General features: G+C 34.3%; 2 protein-coding genes and 1 pseudogene across 2 annotated transcripts; all 3 read left to right on the plus strand.

Annotated features, from left to right (window-relative positions):
- Positions 1 to 683: 683 nt before the first annotated feature.
- LOC120209096 (probable sugar phosphate/phosphate translocator At3g11320) lies at positions 684 to 2109 on the plus strand. Its single transcript, XM_039208159.1, has 4 exons — positions 684 to 1182; positions 1292 to 1395; positions 1467 to 1695; positions 1756 to 2109. The coding sequence occupies exons 1-4, from the start codon at positions 751 to 753 to the stop codon at positions 1900 to 1902; spliced, it is 912 nt and encodes a 303-aa protein (XP_039064090.1). The 5' UTR covers positions 684 to 750; the 3' UTR covers positions 1903 to 2109.
- Positions 2110 to 2938: 829 nt separating this feature from the next.
- On the plus strand, positions 2939 to 11858 carry LOC120209097 (annotated as a pseudogene).
- A 631-nt stretch (positions 11859 to 12489) lies between these two features.
- LOC120209061 (cation/H(+) antiporter 4-like) lies at positions 12490 to 15038 on the plus strand. Its single transcript, XM_039208140.1, has 3 exons — positions 12490 to 12732; positions 12869 to 13831; positions 13947 to 15038. The coding sequence occupies exons 1-3, from the start codon at positions 12490 to 12492 to the stop codon at positions 15036 to 15038; spliced, it is 2298 nt and encodes a 765-aa protein (XP_039064071.1).
- The last annotated feature ends 814 nt before the right edge of the window (positions 15039 to 15852 follow it).

The raw sequence follows: 15852 nt of genomic DNA on the forward strand, positions 1-15852 counted from the left end.
TTTTTAAAAGTTTTATATGATATTTCTGTTCGATAATAAATACGAAAAATGAGTATTATAGGATATTAATATATTAAATTTATCTAAAAAAATATCAATCAAAATAAACTCAACCAATTATACTAATTTAATTTATTTTCACTTACAAATCGAAGAATATAAACGTCTAAGCATGATCAGTCTGGATTAATCAATGCTAAACCTTAAGAATGAAAAATACCTCAAATAGTAATATAGAAAATTTATACATTGAGCCAACTTGATATCTTAACACAAATTCTTACAATTCACAGCAATCCACATACTCGGGAAGTCTTTGTAGGATACAACTAAGAAAACGGAAAAATTGATGGTTTAATTACTATTTTTCTCTCTCTCCAATAAAATAAGTAGGAATATAATGTAACGAAATTTGAAGAAGAAGAAAACTCTTCTCCTACTTAAGCTCCTAAAAAGCCTGAGGAAAAGAAACCATCGCCTCAGGTTCTCTAATTTTCCTTCATGCATCACAAAAATCATTTTTTTTACTTTAACATCTAACTTCTGATGCTAAATTCTCTATAATCCTTGATATCAACGATCAGCAACAAGTTATGTGTTTCAATCCCATTATAGTTCAACTTCTTCTTTATTACATCTTCTGAAGAATTGGATTATCTTTATGAAAAAAAAACAACTTTTTTCTCTTTTTATCAAATTACCAGGAAAAAATTGTTTCTTTCTAATTAGAAGAATTATAATCAAAATCCAATGAGAAGTTTATTCACGATCGGCCTAATTGCAGCATGGTACTCCTCGAACATTGGGGTCTTGTTATTGAACAAGTTCTTGCTAAGCAATTACGGGTTCAAGTACCCGATTTTCCTCACGTTATGCCACATGTTGGCTTGTTCTTTGCTGAGCTACATCGCTGTTGAATGGCTCAAAATAGCTCCTCTGCAAAGGGTAAGGTCGCGGTTGCAGATGCTGAAGATATCCGCCTTGGGGATCATCTTTTGTTTATCCGTTGTCGGTGGGAACATTTCACTTAGATTCCTTCCGGTTTCGTTCAACCAGGCCGTGGGCGCCACCACGCCATTCTTCACGGCGGTTTTCGCGGTCGTGATGACCTACAAGAGAGAAGGTTGGGTTACGTATGTAACCCTTATCCCTGTTATTGCAGGTGTAATTATTGCCAGCGGGGTAAGCCTTTAAGATTTTGATCAATACTTGGATTTGTTTACGTAAATTTTCATAAGACCTGCCATTAACCGGTTGTTGATTTGGTTCTGGTGGAAATGCATGGATGAAGGGAGAACCATTGTTTCATCTGTTTGGATTTATAATGTGCATTGGTGCCACTGCTGCAAGGGCTCTTAAATCAGTGCTTCAAGGGATTTTGCTTTCTTCCGAAGGGTAAGGGACCTACATTGATGTGTTTACCATTCTTTTGAAATGCAGCCGACAATAGTAGTTTATTTTATTAGGGAAAAGCTCAACTCCATGAACTTGCTGATGAACATGGCACCTATAGCTGTCATAGTCCTTATCCCAGCAGCTATTTACATGGAACAAGGTGTGATTGGAATCACTGTTGCACTTGCAAGAGATGATTGGAAGTTCCTATTGTATCTCCTCTTCAATTCTGCCCTTGCATATTTTGTCAACTTGGCTAATTTCTTGGTCACCAAGCATACCAGTCCCTTGACTCTCCAGGTATGATTACTTTGCTGCAATTACGAGTAAGCGTAATCCTAAGCATGGTGGTTGTTTCAGGTGTTAGGAAATGCGAAAGGGGCGGTGGCTGTGGTTATATCGATCTTGATATTCAAAAACCCGGTATCAGTTGCAGGGATGCTCGGGTACTCTCTCACGGTAGCAGGGGTGGTTCTCTACACTGAAGCCAAGAAAGGCAATATGTAAAATAAGGGCATTTAGCAGGGAACACCAATTCCACCAAATGTTGTGCGTGTGTGTGTTTTAGTGTGGGATGAGGCTGTTGAAACAAGTATCAATTCAGGCTATGTTAAGTTGTCCCTCTTTTTGCAGAGATAACAAGTAGGAGAATTGCAGTTTTGTTGAACATACATGTCTTCTCTTCTTTTATGGAAAATTTGGCAGAATTTTCTTACTGGATTTACCTTTCCTTAGACCATCTTTCTCTCTCTCTCTCTCTCTCTCTCTCTCTCTCTCTCTCTCTCTCTCTCTCTCTCTCTCTCTCTCTATACAAACACAACACTAAATAAATAAAGCATGAACGAGAAAAGACATTATAAAAATTAACATAGTCCACGTGGACTACAATTTAATATTCTTATTGGGCTCTAAGTCAACTTGTGTATGTCCGGTGAGAGAGTTATACTATATAAGAATCTACAAATCTACCTATAATGTTTGTGAAGTTGTCAAAACTCTACCATGTAGAAAATAAAAGAGTGGTCTTGTTTATTCACAAAGTTTTTACATTTGTGCTTATTTTACTCCTTTCTGATGCACAGAGACCACTGCAGTTTTATAAGTGTACCATTCGGCCATGCCCAGAAAAACCACAGAATTAGCCACGCTTAGAGCAGCCAATACCTAAAAGAAGTAATCTTACATGAGTGAGATTAAGGTTGTCGGGTATAACGATGGTAACAAGCAGAGAGTAGCTTCCTTTAATCTGTTTTCTCTTTTGCTTGTTATAGGAGGATGAACAAAGTTTTTTTTTTTAATTTCATTTTAGAGATTGATTGGGACTTAATTGATATTGTGAATTTGAATATGCATAATCTTTTAAATTATGATTGTGTAAATCCGGGTAATTAAGGCATGATATTAAAGATATATATGAATTAAAATGCACATTGTGCTATAATTATACAACATTTTTCATTTATATTCCATTACATAATTCGATGCCAGAGGCATTCGATAAGAAACATTAGTCTTCTTGGCTTATCCTTTCTCTTCCCAAAATTCAAACAACACGAAAATGGCGACTTCAGCTGTAACAATCTCCTCTTCATTTTCCTTCTTCTCTTCCTCCCTTTTCCTCTCTTCTCCCTCCAAAAAGTCCCAACTTTCGTTTCCCTCTCTTCCAAATCCTCTTCTTCAAAACCCACTCTTCCCATTTCTTCCAAGCTTTCCACTCTCCCCATTTTATCCTTCACCGGCGAAAAAGTCGGCGAAACCAATTTCGACCTCAAGTCCGCTCCACCTGAAACCGCCTGAGCCGTCATTCACCGAGCAATCATCACCGACCTACAAAAAACAAGCGTCACGGCACCGCCTCCACTCTCACCCGCAGCGAAGTTCGTGGTGGCGGGAAAAAGCCCTACCCCCAGAAGAAAACCGGACGGGCACGTCGTGGGTCTATGCGTAGTCCGCTCCGTCCCGGAGGTGGTGTTATATTTGGACCTAAAACCAGAGACTGGTCCATTAAAATCAACAAGAAGGAGAAAAGGTCGGCGATTTCGACGGCATTGTCCAGTTCGACTGAGAACACGATAGTCGTGCAAGATTTCGGAGATGAATTCGAGAAGCCGAAGACCAAAGATTTCATCGAGGCGTTGAAGGGATGGGGATTGGACCCGAAGCAGAAATCTATGTTTTTGATGATGGATGTGCCGGAAAAAGTTGATAAATCAAGTCGGAATATCGGGACTTTGAGAATGTTGACGCCGAGGACTCATAATCTATTCGACATTTTGAATTGCGAGAATCTGGTGCTGACACTGGATACGGTGGACTATCTGAATGGAAGGTATGGAGAAGAGTACGAAGCCGATGCTGAGGAAGAAGAAGAAGCTGAAGGTAAATCTCTATTCAATTAATATTATTAGAGAATTGTTGTTAGTAATGGTGCTATCATTGTCATCTTTATATGAACTTTTAGGAGATGATGGGTGGGGTAGAAGAAGATGCATTTAGACATGTTTAGTTTCATTAGAATGTTATTTTAGAAGGACTCGCAATCGGAAATGCAATGCAGATGCTGTGTAGAAATTATCTCTGTAGGTAGTTTAAGTGTACATGCAAATCGTAAGATGCAAAGAGAGTATTAAGAATTTAAGATGCTTAAGAGCTAAGTTGGCGATGATGAATAAGGAATAATTGCTTGCCTGCATCAATGTTCCTTGATCAGTTTGTATTTGTTAGCCTGCATAGATGAGAGCTTGTGCTCGGAATTTTCCGTTTCATCCCTGAATCTATGGGTTCATATATTCCTGTAACCGAACAGAATGCTGCACTGTTCGGTAGAAAGTTCGATTAGTTAAGGAACGAATATGAACAATCTTGTTTGTTTAATTAAATGAACAAATCCGAACAAAGAGCTTGTAAGTTTATTCGTTCATTTATGTTCGTGAACATTAAGTAATCTGTTTGTTTACATTCACTAATTCATTCGTTTATATTCGTTTGATTAAATTTATATTTATGTTCGTTGATTTATATTTTTTAATATTTTTTGCTTGATTTAAAAGAAAGTTGCATTTTAGTTTTTTTTCGTTTATGGTTGTTTACGTTTGCTTGTGTTTATTTGCATTCGTTAACTATTTTAACAAATGAACACGAATAATCTACATTTATTAACATTTCTTGAACACAAACAAGAAATTTTATTTGTTTAGTTGTTTGTGTCAGTTATGTTTCTTGTGTTAATTTATTGACATTTTTAGACACAGACGAGAATGCCGATGTAGCGCAATGAGCTTTACTTTTTCCCTCGGTTAACCTACAAGCCATTTCGTATATGCTGAAGAAGTTCAATGCTTGGCCTAAATCAAACATTGTTGTAGGCTAGTGTGAGCACCATTTTTTAATCACACACATTTCTTGCCCATGCCCTTTAATCAAATCCCATCCTGTGCCCATGCCTCCACAGATTCCGATCCTGCTCCACGCCAAAGCTGCTGCCCATGCCCTCCAACACATCCACCAACAACAATTTTTTTTACATATGTAATGGGTTATAAAAACCCCAAATCAGTGTAATGGAGGGGGATTTTTTTATCAAGAACCGAATTTTCTCAGTAATAAAAAAAGAGTCAGATTATTTCTCAAGCAAAAGGTATTCTAGTTTTTTTCATTCTTGATACATTTGCTAAGTTATTAGAATGTAAAAAACATAGTTAAATTCGTAGTTTAGTTTTCTGTTTATGCAAATTTTACGATTAAAAAAAATAAATAAGAGTAGAGATTTAGAGTTAACCTTGCTGCCGCCGGAGTGTTTTGTTGAGACCGGAGCGTCGTCAGTCTAAGGCCCCACGGTGGGTGCCGCCGTTCTTGTTGAAGAGGGGGAAAGAGGAGCTAAAAAAATATTTTTAGGTTTGGTTTTGGATTTCACGGGCAGAAACGAAGCAGGGGGAGAATTTTAACTTGTTCTAATTTTTGGGTTAATCCCGCTAGGGTCCCTACCCCTTTAGCGTGATTTTGCGTTTTGGTCACTATATCGTGGGTTAATTTCCCACAGGTCCCTGTACTTTAGAAATTTTGTGTCCAGGTCACTAAGGTAGGGTCTAATTCAGTTTTTGGTCATCTGTTTTAGCCTGTTATGCGTTTTAGCCATCTGTCTAAGGAAAAATCATATGTAGGTTCCCCTGAGTTTAGTTTTTCGCATTTTGGTCACCTACAGTGGTTATTTTGTTTTTTTTCAATTTGATTGGGCTGATTCTATAATTTTTTTATTTTTATTTAATTTAGACTTGAAAATGAATGATTGTTATTTAGCCCCTATACTTTTAGTGTGTTTTAAAATTTTAGTCACTAACTTTTTTTTTATTTTGTTTCATTTTAGTTGTTTAATTTAAAATTTATTTTAATCTAGTCCTTATGTTTATGTTTAAGTTTATTTTATTTTTACTGTTTTTTATTATTTGTTGTTTTATTTTTTTAATTAAGTTTGTTATTTGTTTTGATTACTTCATAGTTTAAATTCTTAAATTTAATTTTAAATTAGATTAATGTTTGAATCAAACTTAGAAATTAAGATTTCACATTAGTTTTAATTAGGGAGTAATTTGAGTCGAATTTTCACATAAGATGCTCGATTACTCGAATCGATTGCTCAACTTTTAAAATATATTAATAATTAATATTTTCTAAAAATTATTTTAGGTTTAATAATTTAGATAATAATTAGGTATTTAGTTTAGAATTAATCATTGACTTTAGAAATTTTCGATTTAGATCCCTAGACTTTTAAATCTTTTAGAACTTGATACTTTAGACTTTGACCATTTTAATCCCCGAACTTCAATTAGACTTTTAATATTGACATAATTAAATAGGTTAAATAGAGCCTCCATTTTAGCTTAGATTTCAAACTAGTCTTTTAATTTAGGGGATAATTCGAGTTAGCCCTCACGTAAACGCTCGAGGGGCCATCTCGGTTATTCGATTCAATAATTAATTAAAATCAAATAGGATAAATAGTAGAGCCTACATTTTTAGACTTGAGCCCCCTAGGTTTCTTAATTTTCATAATTTGACACTTTAAGCTAGAAAGCCTTAATTTACTTTTAGTTATGAATAAAATTTTGTTTGATTGCATTTTATTTTAACACTAAGGCGCTGTTCACTTATTTAAGTAATTAATAGTATATATCCCGCGATCACGCTTAGGGGATGACTACTGATGATTCCCTAAACAAGTCGACATCTTTTTCAAAACCGCATCATGTTTTCTAAAAACGAGGCAATGTTCGGTTATTAGGCACAATAGTTGATCTCCCGCATTTACGCTCGGGGGCAATGCTATCGGTCTCAATAAACGAATACCCTTTTCAACTTTGCATCCTTAATGATTTTTATATTAAATAAAGATTGAACTCAAAATTTTCGATTTTAAATATAGGATAATCAATTAGGTACCAAGTTTTGGATGCTTGTGGGGTGCTAATCCTTCCCCACGCGTAACCGACTCCCGAACCTGATTTCTGGATTTTCGTAGACCCCAAAACTCGATATTTTGATAAATATAAAATGTTGTATTAAAATCATCCAGTTTTTATGGTGCCTCGATCGCACCTTAAATAATTGGTGGCGACTCCTCACATTTGATAAATATTTTCAAAGAGAAAACCCCCGAGTCAATATCTGTCTTTTCCCTCCCGGGCGAAAAACGGTGTCGACAACTAGTTTTGGTGATCTATTGAGTGCATTATTATTTTTGCACATGTCTACTAAGTTGTATATCTATTTAGTTCATTAATGCTCTATTCGGTTGACCTTCTGTGATTTCTTTAACTTGAACTAACCATTGCTCTAAAACAGACACAATCTGTACCCAGCAAGATGTCAACTAATTTGATGTTTCAACCGTGTCAGGTAATTGAACACTACAAATCTTTGTTCGTCCGGTGTTTACAGTTGCCTGCATATCTTGTCTGAAAGAAAGCAAAACCGAGCAGATCATTAATGAATTCAATAAAACCATGATCCAAATGCGACCTTCAAAATGAATTCATAATTTAAAGAGAAAAAGTAAGTAGAGTGCATTAATGACATATTTAATTGACATATCCTTTCACTTCATATTTTCTAAGAACAATCATTTTGCCCGTGATTGCGTCATGTTTCTTCCTTTTTAATTTATCACAAAAATACATTGAACCAATCTACATCTAATTATCAAACATTGGTCATCCACTACCGTCCGATCCGTAATTTTAACCTCCTGAGGGGCACAGAATGTTATTCAGCCCATGGTATATGATAAGGACTAATTAATTAAGATACCAAGGTCCTACTCACGGGCCATATCTATTTTTCTTTCTGAAAGGTAGGGTAAATAGGATGAACCACGTGACTTCACACCCAGCACCCCTACAACAAGGCTATGGTAAACAAAGCCTTGGGATAGTGTAGGATAAAAGGTAAAAAGCCATGTTCTCTAGAAAAACAAGCAGATCGGACAGAAAATGAAAGGTTTTTTGGGTATATAATCGGGTCGAACATACATACATACATGCACCACAAGCTAAACTTCACCATTTCCTACTTTTAGCTTACATGCCTTCCTTTCTATCAAAGCCACCAACACGGATTCATGCACTGAATAAAAAGCTTATAAAGCTAACACCCAGTTGAGACATCAAAATATGGCAGACACACCCTCCTCACTAACAGGTATGATATCATTCAAAGGGATGAATTAATGGATTTGCCGATGGCTGAAGGAACTATCACGTGGTCGAACAATCGGGAAAAGGCAACTATATACTAATAATATGCTAAATATGTCATAAATCTACTATAGCTTGATTTTTACTATTGACTAATATATAATGTATTATAAAATGCATCGTTTTAATTTTAGGGATAAATTATACATTTAGTACCTAAATTATCAGTTTTGATTAGTTTTAATATCTAAAGTTTTATTTTTTTTCAAAATCATACCTAACATTTAGTTTCACAGGAAAGTTTTTAATGAGGCATATAGTTAAGGTTTGTTTTTTCTAATAAAATGCTATTATTGAGCAAAATTAAATAAATAAATAATTAACCTAAATACAACACTAATTATAACATAATCAATAATATAAAAAGGCAAAAGGGTAAGTTTTGTCCCTATAGTAGACCTAATTTATTACTTTCGTCTATATCGTATTTTCACATCAATTTAGTCATCGAAGTTGCTAAATTCCATCATTTTATACCTACCCCTAACTCAAAACCCTAAATTATAAACCTTAAACCCTACACTTTAACTTAAGGTTTATGCCAACATTGAGGATAAATTGATGCGAAAATACGATAGGGCGAAAATGATAAATTGAGTCTACTATAGGGACAAAAGTAACCCTTAAACTTATAAAAAAAAACACTTTTTTTCTCCTAAAGAAACCCATTATGTCAAATTCTTTCTTAAGAAACAAAGTTTATATATTGTGATACACTGGTTCTGAATTTATATAAAAATATCCTTGAACTTCTATCGAATATGTAATGTGTTATTGAATTTATTTTTTATATGTAAATAGAAGTCACTAATTTTATTAAAAAAATAAAATTACAGTGAAAGTTCACAATCATAATTAGAACATTTCCTATAACTACAGATACAAATTGAGCCAAGAAGAAACAATCAAGTAAGGCTCGTAAGGCGGTGAAGTTGGATGTGAGTTTTGCATCTCTTTCGAATTCAAATTTTAGTAATCGAAAGAGAGTAATGTTAAAGGAAGCAAATCTAGCTTGTGAGTTTGCGAAAAAACTTGGTTTTAGTATTGAGGGAGACGGACAAGAAGTGTTTGAACTTGCTAGATTGTAGTGATGTCTTGTTGGTGAGCGTTTGTAGTGTCGGTTTATACATTGGAGCCAGGCCCGGCCCTGAGGGTAGGCGAGGGGGGCGACCGCCTAGGGCCCAGATTTGGAGGGGTCTATTCTTATGATATAACATACATGTGTTTCACACACTTATGATTTACCATTTTAACGAGCTTATGATTTATCATGCTTGTTTCTGACATTTCAACGGGATTCAACGGAGGGGGCCAGGTTAGGAGGCCCAAGTTATTTTCCAATTTTCATTGATTTTCCAATCTGTTTCTGAATACGGCATGCTTTTGTCCGCTCCACTATACACTAGGGGCCGTTATATTTTATACCATGCTTGCACCCATTTTTTAGGGCCCTTATATTTTTTTGTCTAGGCCCCTTAAAATATTAGGACCGGCCCTGATTGGAGCTGTTATGATCAGCCTTTGGTGTGGGTTTTAGTTCGAATCAGTGATTGTTGTTGCCATGAAGTTCTTTCTCCAATGTTTTTTCGGTTCATTTGCTTAGGGAGTTGGGTTTGATGTTTGGTTGTGAGTCATCCAATGAGTTTCTAGTTGAGATAATTGGATCAAGTCTTTTTTGGTTTCTCAAGTTTTCTTGTGTGCTCGTGTTTTATATTTTCAAATAAAGTGTGGTCATTTTTTTGGAGATTGGGAGTTATGTCGGATGAGGATGCTTTAAATACGATTTTTGCTAGATTCTAGTAGGGCTTGGCTAGTTGTTTTTCAAATATGAGTATTGTCGTTGTACGTATGCTTATATCGTGTTTTGGTGTTTCATTTGCTTTAGGCATTATTTTCCTTGAGGTGTAATCGAATGATTGTTCTTGTTTTTTTTTCTTCTTTGAAGCAACAATTGACATTTTTTTGGCATTTGGCTAGTATTAATTTCCTAAATGAAATTTAATTTTATTGTGAAAAAATCATAGCCACAATTACTTGAAAAGATTGAAAGTCATAAAAAAAACTCAAATAAAATATAGATACAAAGTGACCTAACTATATTGGTAAATAAATCATAATAGAAGATCAAACTAAAGACCATTGATAATCGCAAATAAAAATAGAACGTCGTGAGAAAATTGTCCACAAACACAATATGTGTATCCAAATCCACTCTAAGGGTACAAAACATATAAGATCAACAAGATAACAAATATGTGACATCTAGATCAGTGGGGTAATGTCCAGGGGCAGAACTTCATGGGTCAAGGGGAGCCTTGGCGTCCGTCAATTATATTTTTAAGTATTAATTAATATTAAATATATATATATTAAAAAATTATATTTATGGAAATTAAAATCTCTGCTATAATAAATTCTTAATACCACCTCTGGTGATGTCAAATCTAACCCTTAAAGAATTAAATAAAAAAGAACGATCATATAACATATAGAAAAGATGTAAAACGTGTCGAAAGAAAGAAAAAATATATCATAAAAATAGAGAAAATCATAACATGAAACCAGAGTTATTAGAAATTAAAAAATAAAAATTAAAGATGTGACATGAAAAATAAATTGAAAGCAAGGAATATTAGCATTCGATAGTCAACCAACGTTTCTTTTTAAATTTATATCTATACTTTTTAATTTATTTTATTTATGATTATGAATCTATTAAGTGTTCTCAATAGTTTGACGAACGTTAGTTCTTTTTTTTTAGATTTTAGGTTCGAGCAATTACGTTTACAGGTGTGTGCGTTTTCAATGATTACGTAAGATTATGAATGTATACAACCTTATAATCAAACCAAATTATTAAAAAATAATTATATATAATTATAAAAACAAAATTTGTATATTGTTTTAATATTTATCCATTTAAATTTTATTTAATAATCTACTATTAATAAAAATAAAATCTTGATACGACTTAAACATGTACTGTCTTAGTATCAATCTATATTAGCCGTGTCAAAGTCATATTAATAATTAATCGCAATTATTTTCTTTTTTCTCAGCAAATATAATTCATTATTAGTAGAAATTAAAGGCTATAATACCTGCATAAAAGGAAAATGATAAAATTGTACGACTTGACAATACCAATTCACGTCATTACAAATAAACAAACAAAAACATATAACAATTTGATAGAATCACAAAATTAAGTATCTATAAATCAAAACTTATAAAAAATATGTTATTTTCAAGTCACCAAAATACTTTTATATTATATATATATATATTATTTTAATGTATAATTAGAGGTGTATAATCAAACAATCTGATTAAAAATATTAAAAATCTAAAGTTTGGAAATATAATTGTGTACGAGTTAATAATAGGTATATTATTTGGGTTTGAGAATATACTTAAGATAAATGAATTTAATATATTTATTGTTAGAGTTTGAGTCGAATTCAAAGTGACACAAATCAATTTGATTAAAATAGAAAACTTTATTAAAATATATTTATACTTTATTTAGTTTTCTTTTGTAATCAAGTATCTATCCCTATAAATAGATATTAAGGGTTAGAGTTAGATATCAATTTCTTTCACCAAAATCCTCTTGTATTTTCTTCCTTCATATTAGTGAAAATTTATCCTTTGCCCGTGGTTTTTCCTTTTTGGGGTTTCCACATAAATTCTGGTATTTTTTGTTTTTTCCTTTTCAATTGTATTTATTTGTTTTCCGATAATCATCGTTCCGATATTATAACATTTATATAAAGTGAATTAATTCGATCAGTGATATAAAAATTAACAAAAGATTATTTTAAGCACGAATCAAGTGACTTTAGTGATTAAGAAATTTTTGTTTTTGTTGAGGTTTTGGGTTCGAGCACTGAATATGAAGAAGTATGAGCGTTTAATGTCAAATGATTGAGAATTTTTAAACATATACTATCTTGTATTCACCCTAGACTAATAAAAATTACTTTAATAATATGTTTTAACTGATTCTCCCATTTAATTCAAAATTAAATTGCCTTGGTTCGTAACCAAAATTTATTTACTACTATTTACAACTAATTAGCGTTGAACAAAATAATAGATGGAGTAAAAAATTGAACCAAACCCAAAATCTGCTAAAACAAATAGAATTTGGATTTTTTTTATATTTTGGAGTTAATAACTAGAAATAGTTAATATTAGCTAGAAAACAAAAACAAAAATTGTTTGCCAACTTTGTCTCAAAGAAGATTGCTGTAACTAGAAATTTTAAGTTGGTTCTTTGCATTCACAAAATATATAAATAAACGATAAATAATGAAATGTAGAAACAGCAACGGCGTCCATGGCTGAAGCAGTAGCACCACGACATCCTCTTCCTCACGGAAGTGAAACACATGAAATTTGCCTGAGTTTCCCGTCCATGGTAAATTCCTATGGCATATGGGAAAGCCTGGCTTCTCCATCAGATATTTTTCAAGTATTCTTTACCTCTTTTAGAGATACAGATGCTCTTGATATTCGCAGTCACACATCTCATTTATGCCATCCTCAAGCCTCTTGGAATCACTTTCTTTGCCTCACAAATGTTTGTAAGTTGATTAATTACCTCTTTCCTTGCTATGTATATATATTTTCGGGTTAACATGCAAGCCAAGCAACCGGGACCCTAGGTTGTTTTGTGATGAATTTGTTTTGTGATTAATTTCTTTCGTGTGGACTAGGCCGGCATTATCTTGGGCCCTACAATAATGAAGAAAGCAGGAGGATTCACTGCCAAAGTGTATACTCAGGAAGTAGGTATTAAAATGCTTGATAATGTAGCGATCTTCGGTTTCGGCATGTTTTTGTTTCTGATGGGAGTGAAAATGGACGTCAAGATGGCATTTAGGACAACAAGGAGAGCCACAGTGATAGGCTTTGCCTCCGTTTTATGTCCTTTTTTGGTTGGTTTAATTGTTTACGAGGCCTACAAAAAACCTGATGAAACTATTGTGTTAAAAGTTGAACGCTTCTTGGGAATAACTGTTGAATCTTTAACAGCATTTTCGGTGGTCGCGTGCCTTCTCAGCGAGCTCAAGATTGTAAATTCAGAACTGGGGCGCCTGGCTCTATCGTCGGCAGCCATATGTGACTTGTGCAACTTAGTTATAATGTTCCTTATTACCTTCGCAAAAAATTGGATTTTGTTGCCGTCAATGGCGGTAAAGCAAGCAGGACTAATGGTTCTTTTCATCGTAGTTCTTTTTTGCGTGTTTCGTCCATTGATGTTTTGGATGATTAAACAAACACCGGAAGGAAGGCCGATAAATGAAGTACACATTACAATCATCTTGATGTTAGCTTTAGGGTGTGGCGTATTTACCCATTGGTACAATGAATCTCCTTTATTCGGTGTTTTTCTCTTTGGTTTTGCTGTCCCCGACGGACCGCCCATTGGATCTGCCCTGGTAGACAAGTTTGAGTGTTTCGCCAACGGTTTCTTTCTAGTGGTTTTCGTAACCACATCAACAATGAGAGTTGATCCAATGAAAGTGTTCACTCATGAGGCTGCAGTCGGATTTTCAATCATTTTTCCCATTCTGGCATTCATTACCAAGTTTATAACCTGTTTCGTAGCTTCATTTTGGAACACGACGACGTGGAGGGACTCATTGGCTTTTGCTCTCATCATGAGCAGCAAAGGCGTAATCGAGCTCTCCTATTTCACTAATTTCAGAGACGTTAAGGTCGGCACAAAACTAAAAATCTCAGTGATTTTGTTTCATTAAGCGCTAATTCTCTTTTTCATTTCTCCCCCAGGTGATCTCAGAGAAAACTTTTAGTAAGTTTTCCATTTTAATTCTAGTAAATGCAACTATAATCCCGATCCTGGTGAAGCACCTTTACGACCCCGTTTCCAGAAAACATGCGGTCCATCAGAAAAGAAGCATGGTGCACTTAAAACCCAATGCTGAACTCCGAATTCTCGCATGTATCCATACACCTGAACATGTCCAACCCTTGATAGACGTGCTCGATATCACCTGCCCTACAAAACAGAGTCCTAATTTTGTTTACGCCCTTCACCTCATCCAACTTGCTGGTCGTGACTCTCCGGTTTTTATAGCTCACCACAAAAATGGAGCGGTGGGTTCCTTTGAACACATTGTTGCTTTCAATCATTATGAGCAAAACAATTGGGGATTGGTCAAAGTAAATGCATTCACAGCAATCTCTCCGCCTAAACTCATGCACGAGGATATCTGCAATCTGGTCCTCGACAACCAAATATCCTTCCTACTTCTTCCATTCCATAGAAAGTGGTGTATTGAAGGTTCTGTTGAAGCTGAAAACAGTGTGATAAGGAACCTGAATCGCAACGTCCTGGATCGAGCCCCTTGCTCGATAGGGATTCTTGTTGACCGCGGGAGAAAACTGTCGTTGTCGAGGTCATCGTTTTACTCCATTGGCATGCTCTTCATAGGCGGCAAAGACGACCGGGAGGCTTTAACATTAGCTAAACGCATGGCCCGTGACCCTACCGTGAAGTTGACCGTCATCCATCTCCTTTCTGAAAAAGACCGCGGTAATGTCGACTGGGACATGATGCTTGATACTGAGATATTGAAAGGTGTCAAGCAAAATGAAGTTAGTAACATAATGTATATAGGAGAAGTTTCGAACAATGGACCGCAAACTGCGACTATCGTTCGATCGGTTATGGATGACTTTGACTTGATGATCGTCGGTAGACACTACGGGGTGGATTCGGTCCAAACAAAGGGTTTAACGGAATGGAGTGAATTCCCAGAATTAGGTATTATGGGAGACATCCTTTCATCCCCAGATTTAGTTAGTAGGGTATCTGTACTAATTGTGCAGCAACATCATGTTGTCGTAGGTAAACATTAGTTTTGCACAACAATACACATACATGTTCATCAACTTAAAAAATCCTATTCTCAAATCTCTCATTTTTCTAATACTTTGTCTCAAACAATACAATATAATTACCACAAAATTTTTAAGGTGATTATCATGGAAATTGAAGCTTGATTCATTGAAACTTTGGCTTTGCAAAATAATGACATTGGCAATATAACTTGAATTTGGCTTAACGAGGCATTAAATTTGTCTTTGCTGAGAGAGTGCTCTGATTAGCCTTAGCAGAGTCATTTCCAGCTTTATCAACTTCGATATTTTTAGTTCACAGAATAATACTTTATAAACTTCTTGTAAAAAAATCGAATATTCTCCCAATATAATCATATTTAAATAAAATGAAATCATAAAATGTTCTCAACATTCATAAATATTAAAAACACTATGGCAACCAAAAATTAAATAATTTTTTTGTAACGTTCACAAATAAAAAACCGTAAATAACATTCTTACAATATACATTGAAAAGTTTAACTAATTAAAATAAATTTTCATAAATATTTCCAAAAAAATCATAAATATATTATTATATATTGCAGAATACGGTCATCAGACAGAACAAAATTGCAACTAATAATTTGAGAAAATAAAAATAAAGATAAAGAAGACATAAATTTTACGTGAAAACCCCCTAAATAATATAGGGTAAAAACCACGTGCAAAGGTAAAAGAATTTCACTATGAGAAAATAGGAATTACAACTTCTCTAGATCTAACAATGAGAAAACAATGACAATTCTCTCTTGTTAAAAAGGAGAAAACAACTCTCAAGAAAACTCTCTAA

Source organism: Hibiscus syriacus, unplaced genomic scaffold (genome assembly GCF_006381635.1).
Source record: "Hibiscus syriacus cultivar Baekdansim isolate YM2019G1 unplaced genomic scaffold, ASM638163v2 tig00018093_pilon, whole genome shotgun sequence".
NCBI classification, from domain to species: Eukaryota; Viridiplantae; Streptophyta; class Magnoliopsida; order Malvales; family Malvaceae; genus Hibiscus; species Hibiscus syriacus.

What these genes read in the sequence shown, in the direction of transcription:
- LOC120209096 (XM_039208159.1), top strand. Translation starts at nt 751, where the DNA reads ATGAGAAGTTTATTCACGATCGGCCTAATTGCAGCATGGTACTCCTCG. An exon ending in GTGTAATTATTGCCAGCGGG is followed by an intron (nt 1,183 to 1,291) that starts GTAAGCCTTTAA and finishes GCATGGATGAAG; the next exon opens with GGAGAACCATTGTTTCATCT. An exon ending in ATTTTGCTTTCTTCCGAAGG is followed by an intron (nt 1,396 to 1,466) that starts GTAAGGGACCTA and finishes TTATTTTATTAG; the next exon opens with GGAAAAGCTCAACTCCATGA.
- LOC120209061 (XM_039208140.1), top strand. Translation starts at nt 12,490, where the DNA reads ATGGCTGAAGCAGTAGCACCACGACATCCTCTTCCTCACGGAAGTGAA. An exon ending in ACTTTCTTTGCCTCACAAAT is followed by an intron (nt 12,733 to 12,868) that starts GTTTGTAAGTTG and finishes CGTGTGGACTAG; the next exon opens with GCCGGCATTATCTTGGGCCC. An exon ending in TCATCATGAGCAGCAAAGGC is followed by an intron (nt 13,832 to 13,946) that starts GTAATCGAGCTC and finishes TTTCTCCCCCAG; the next exon opens with GTGATCTCAGAGAAAACTTT.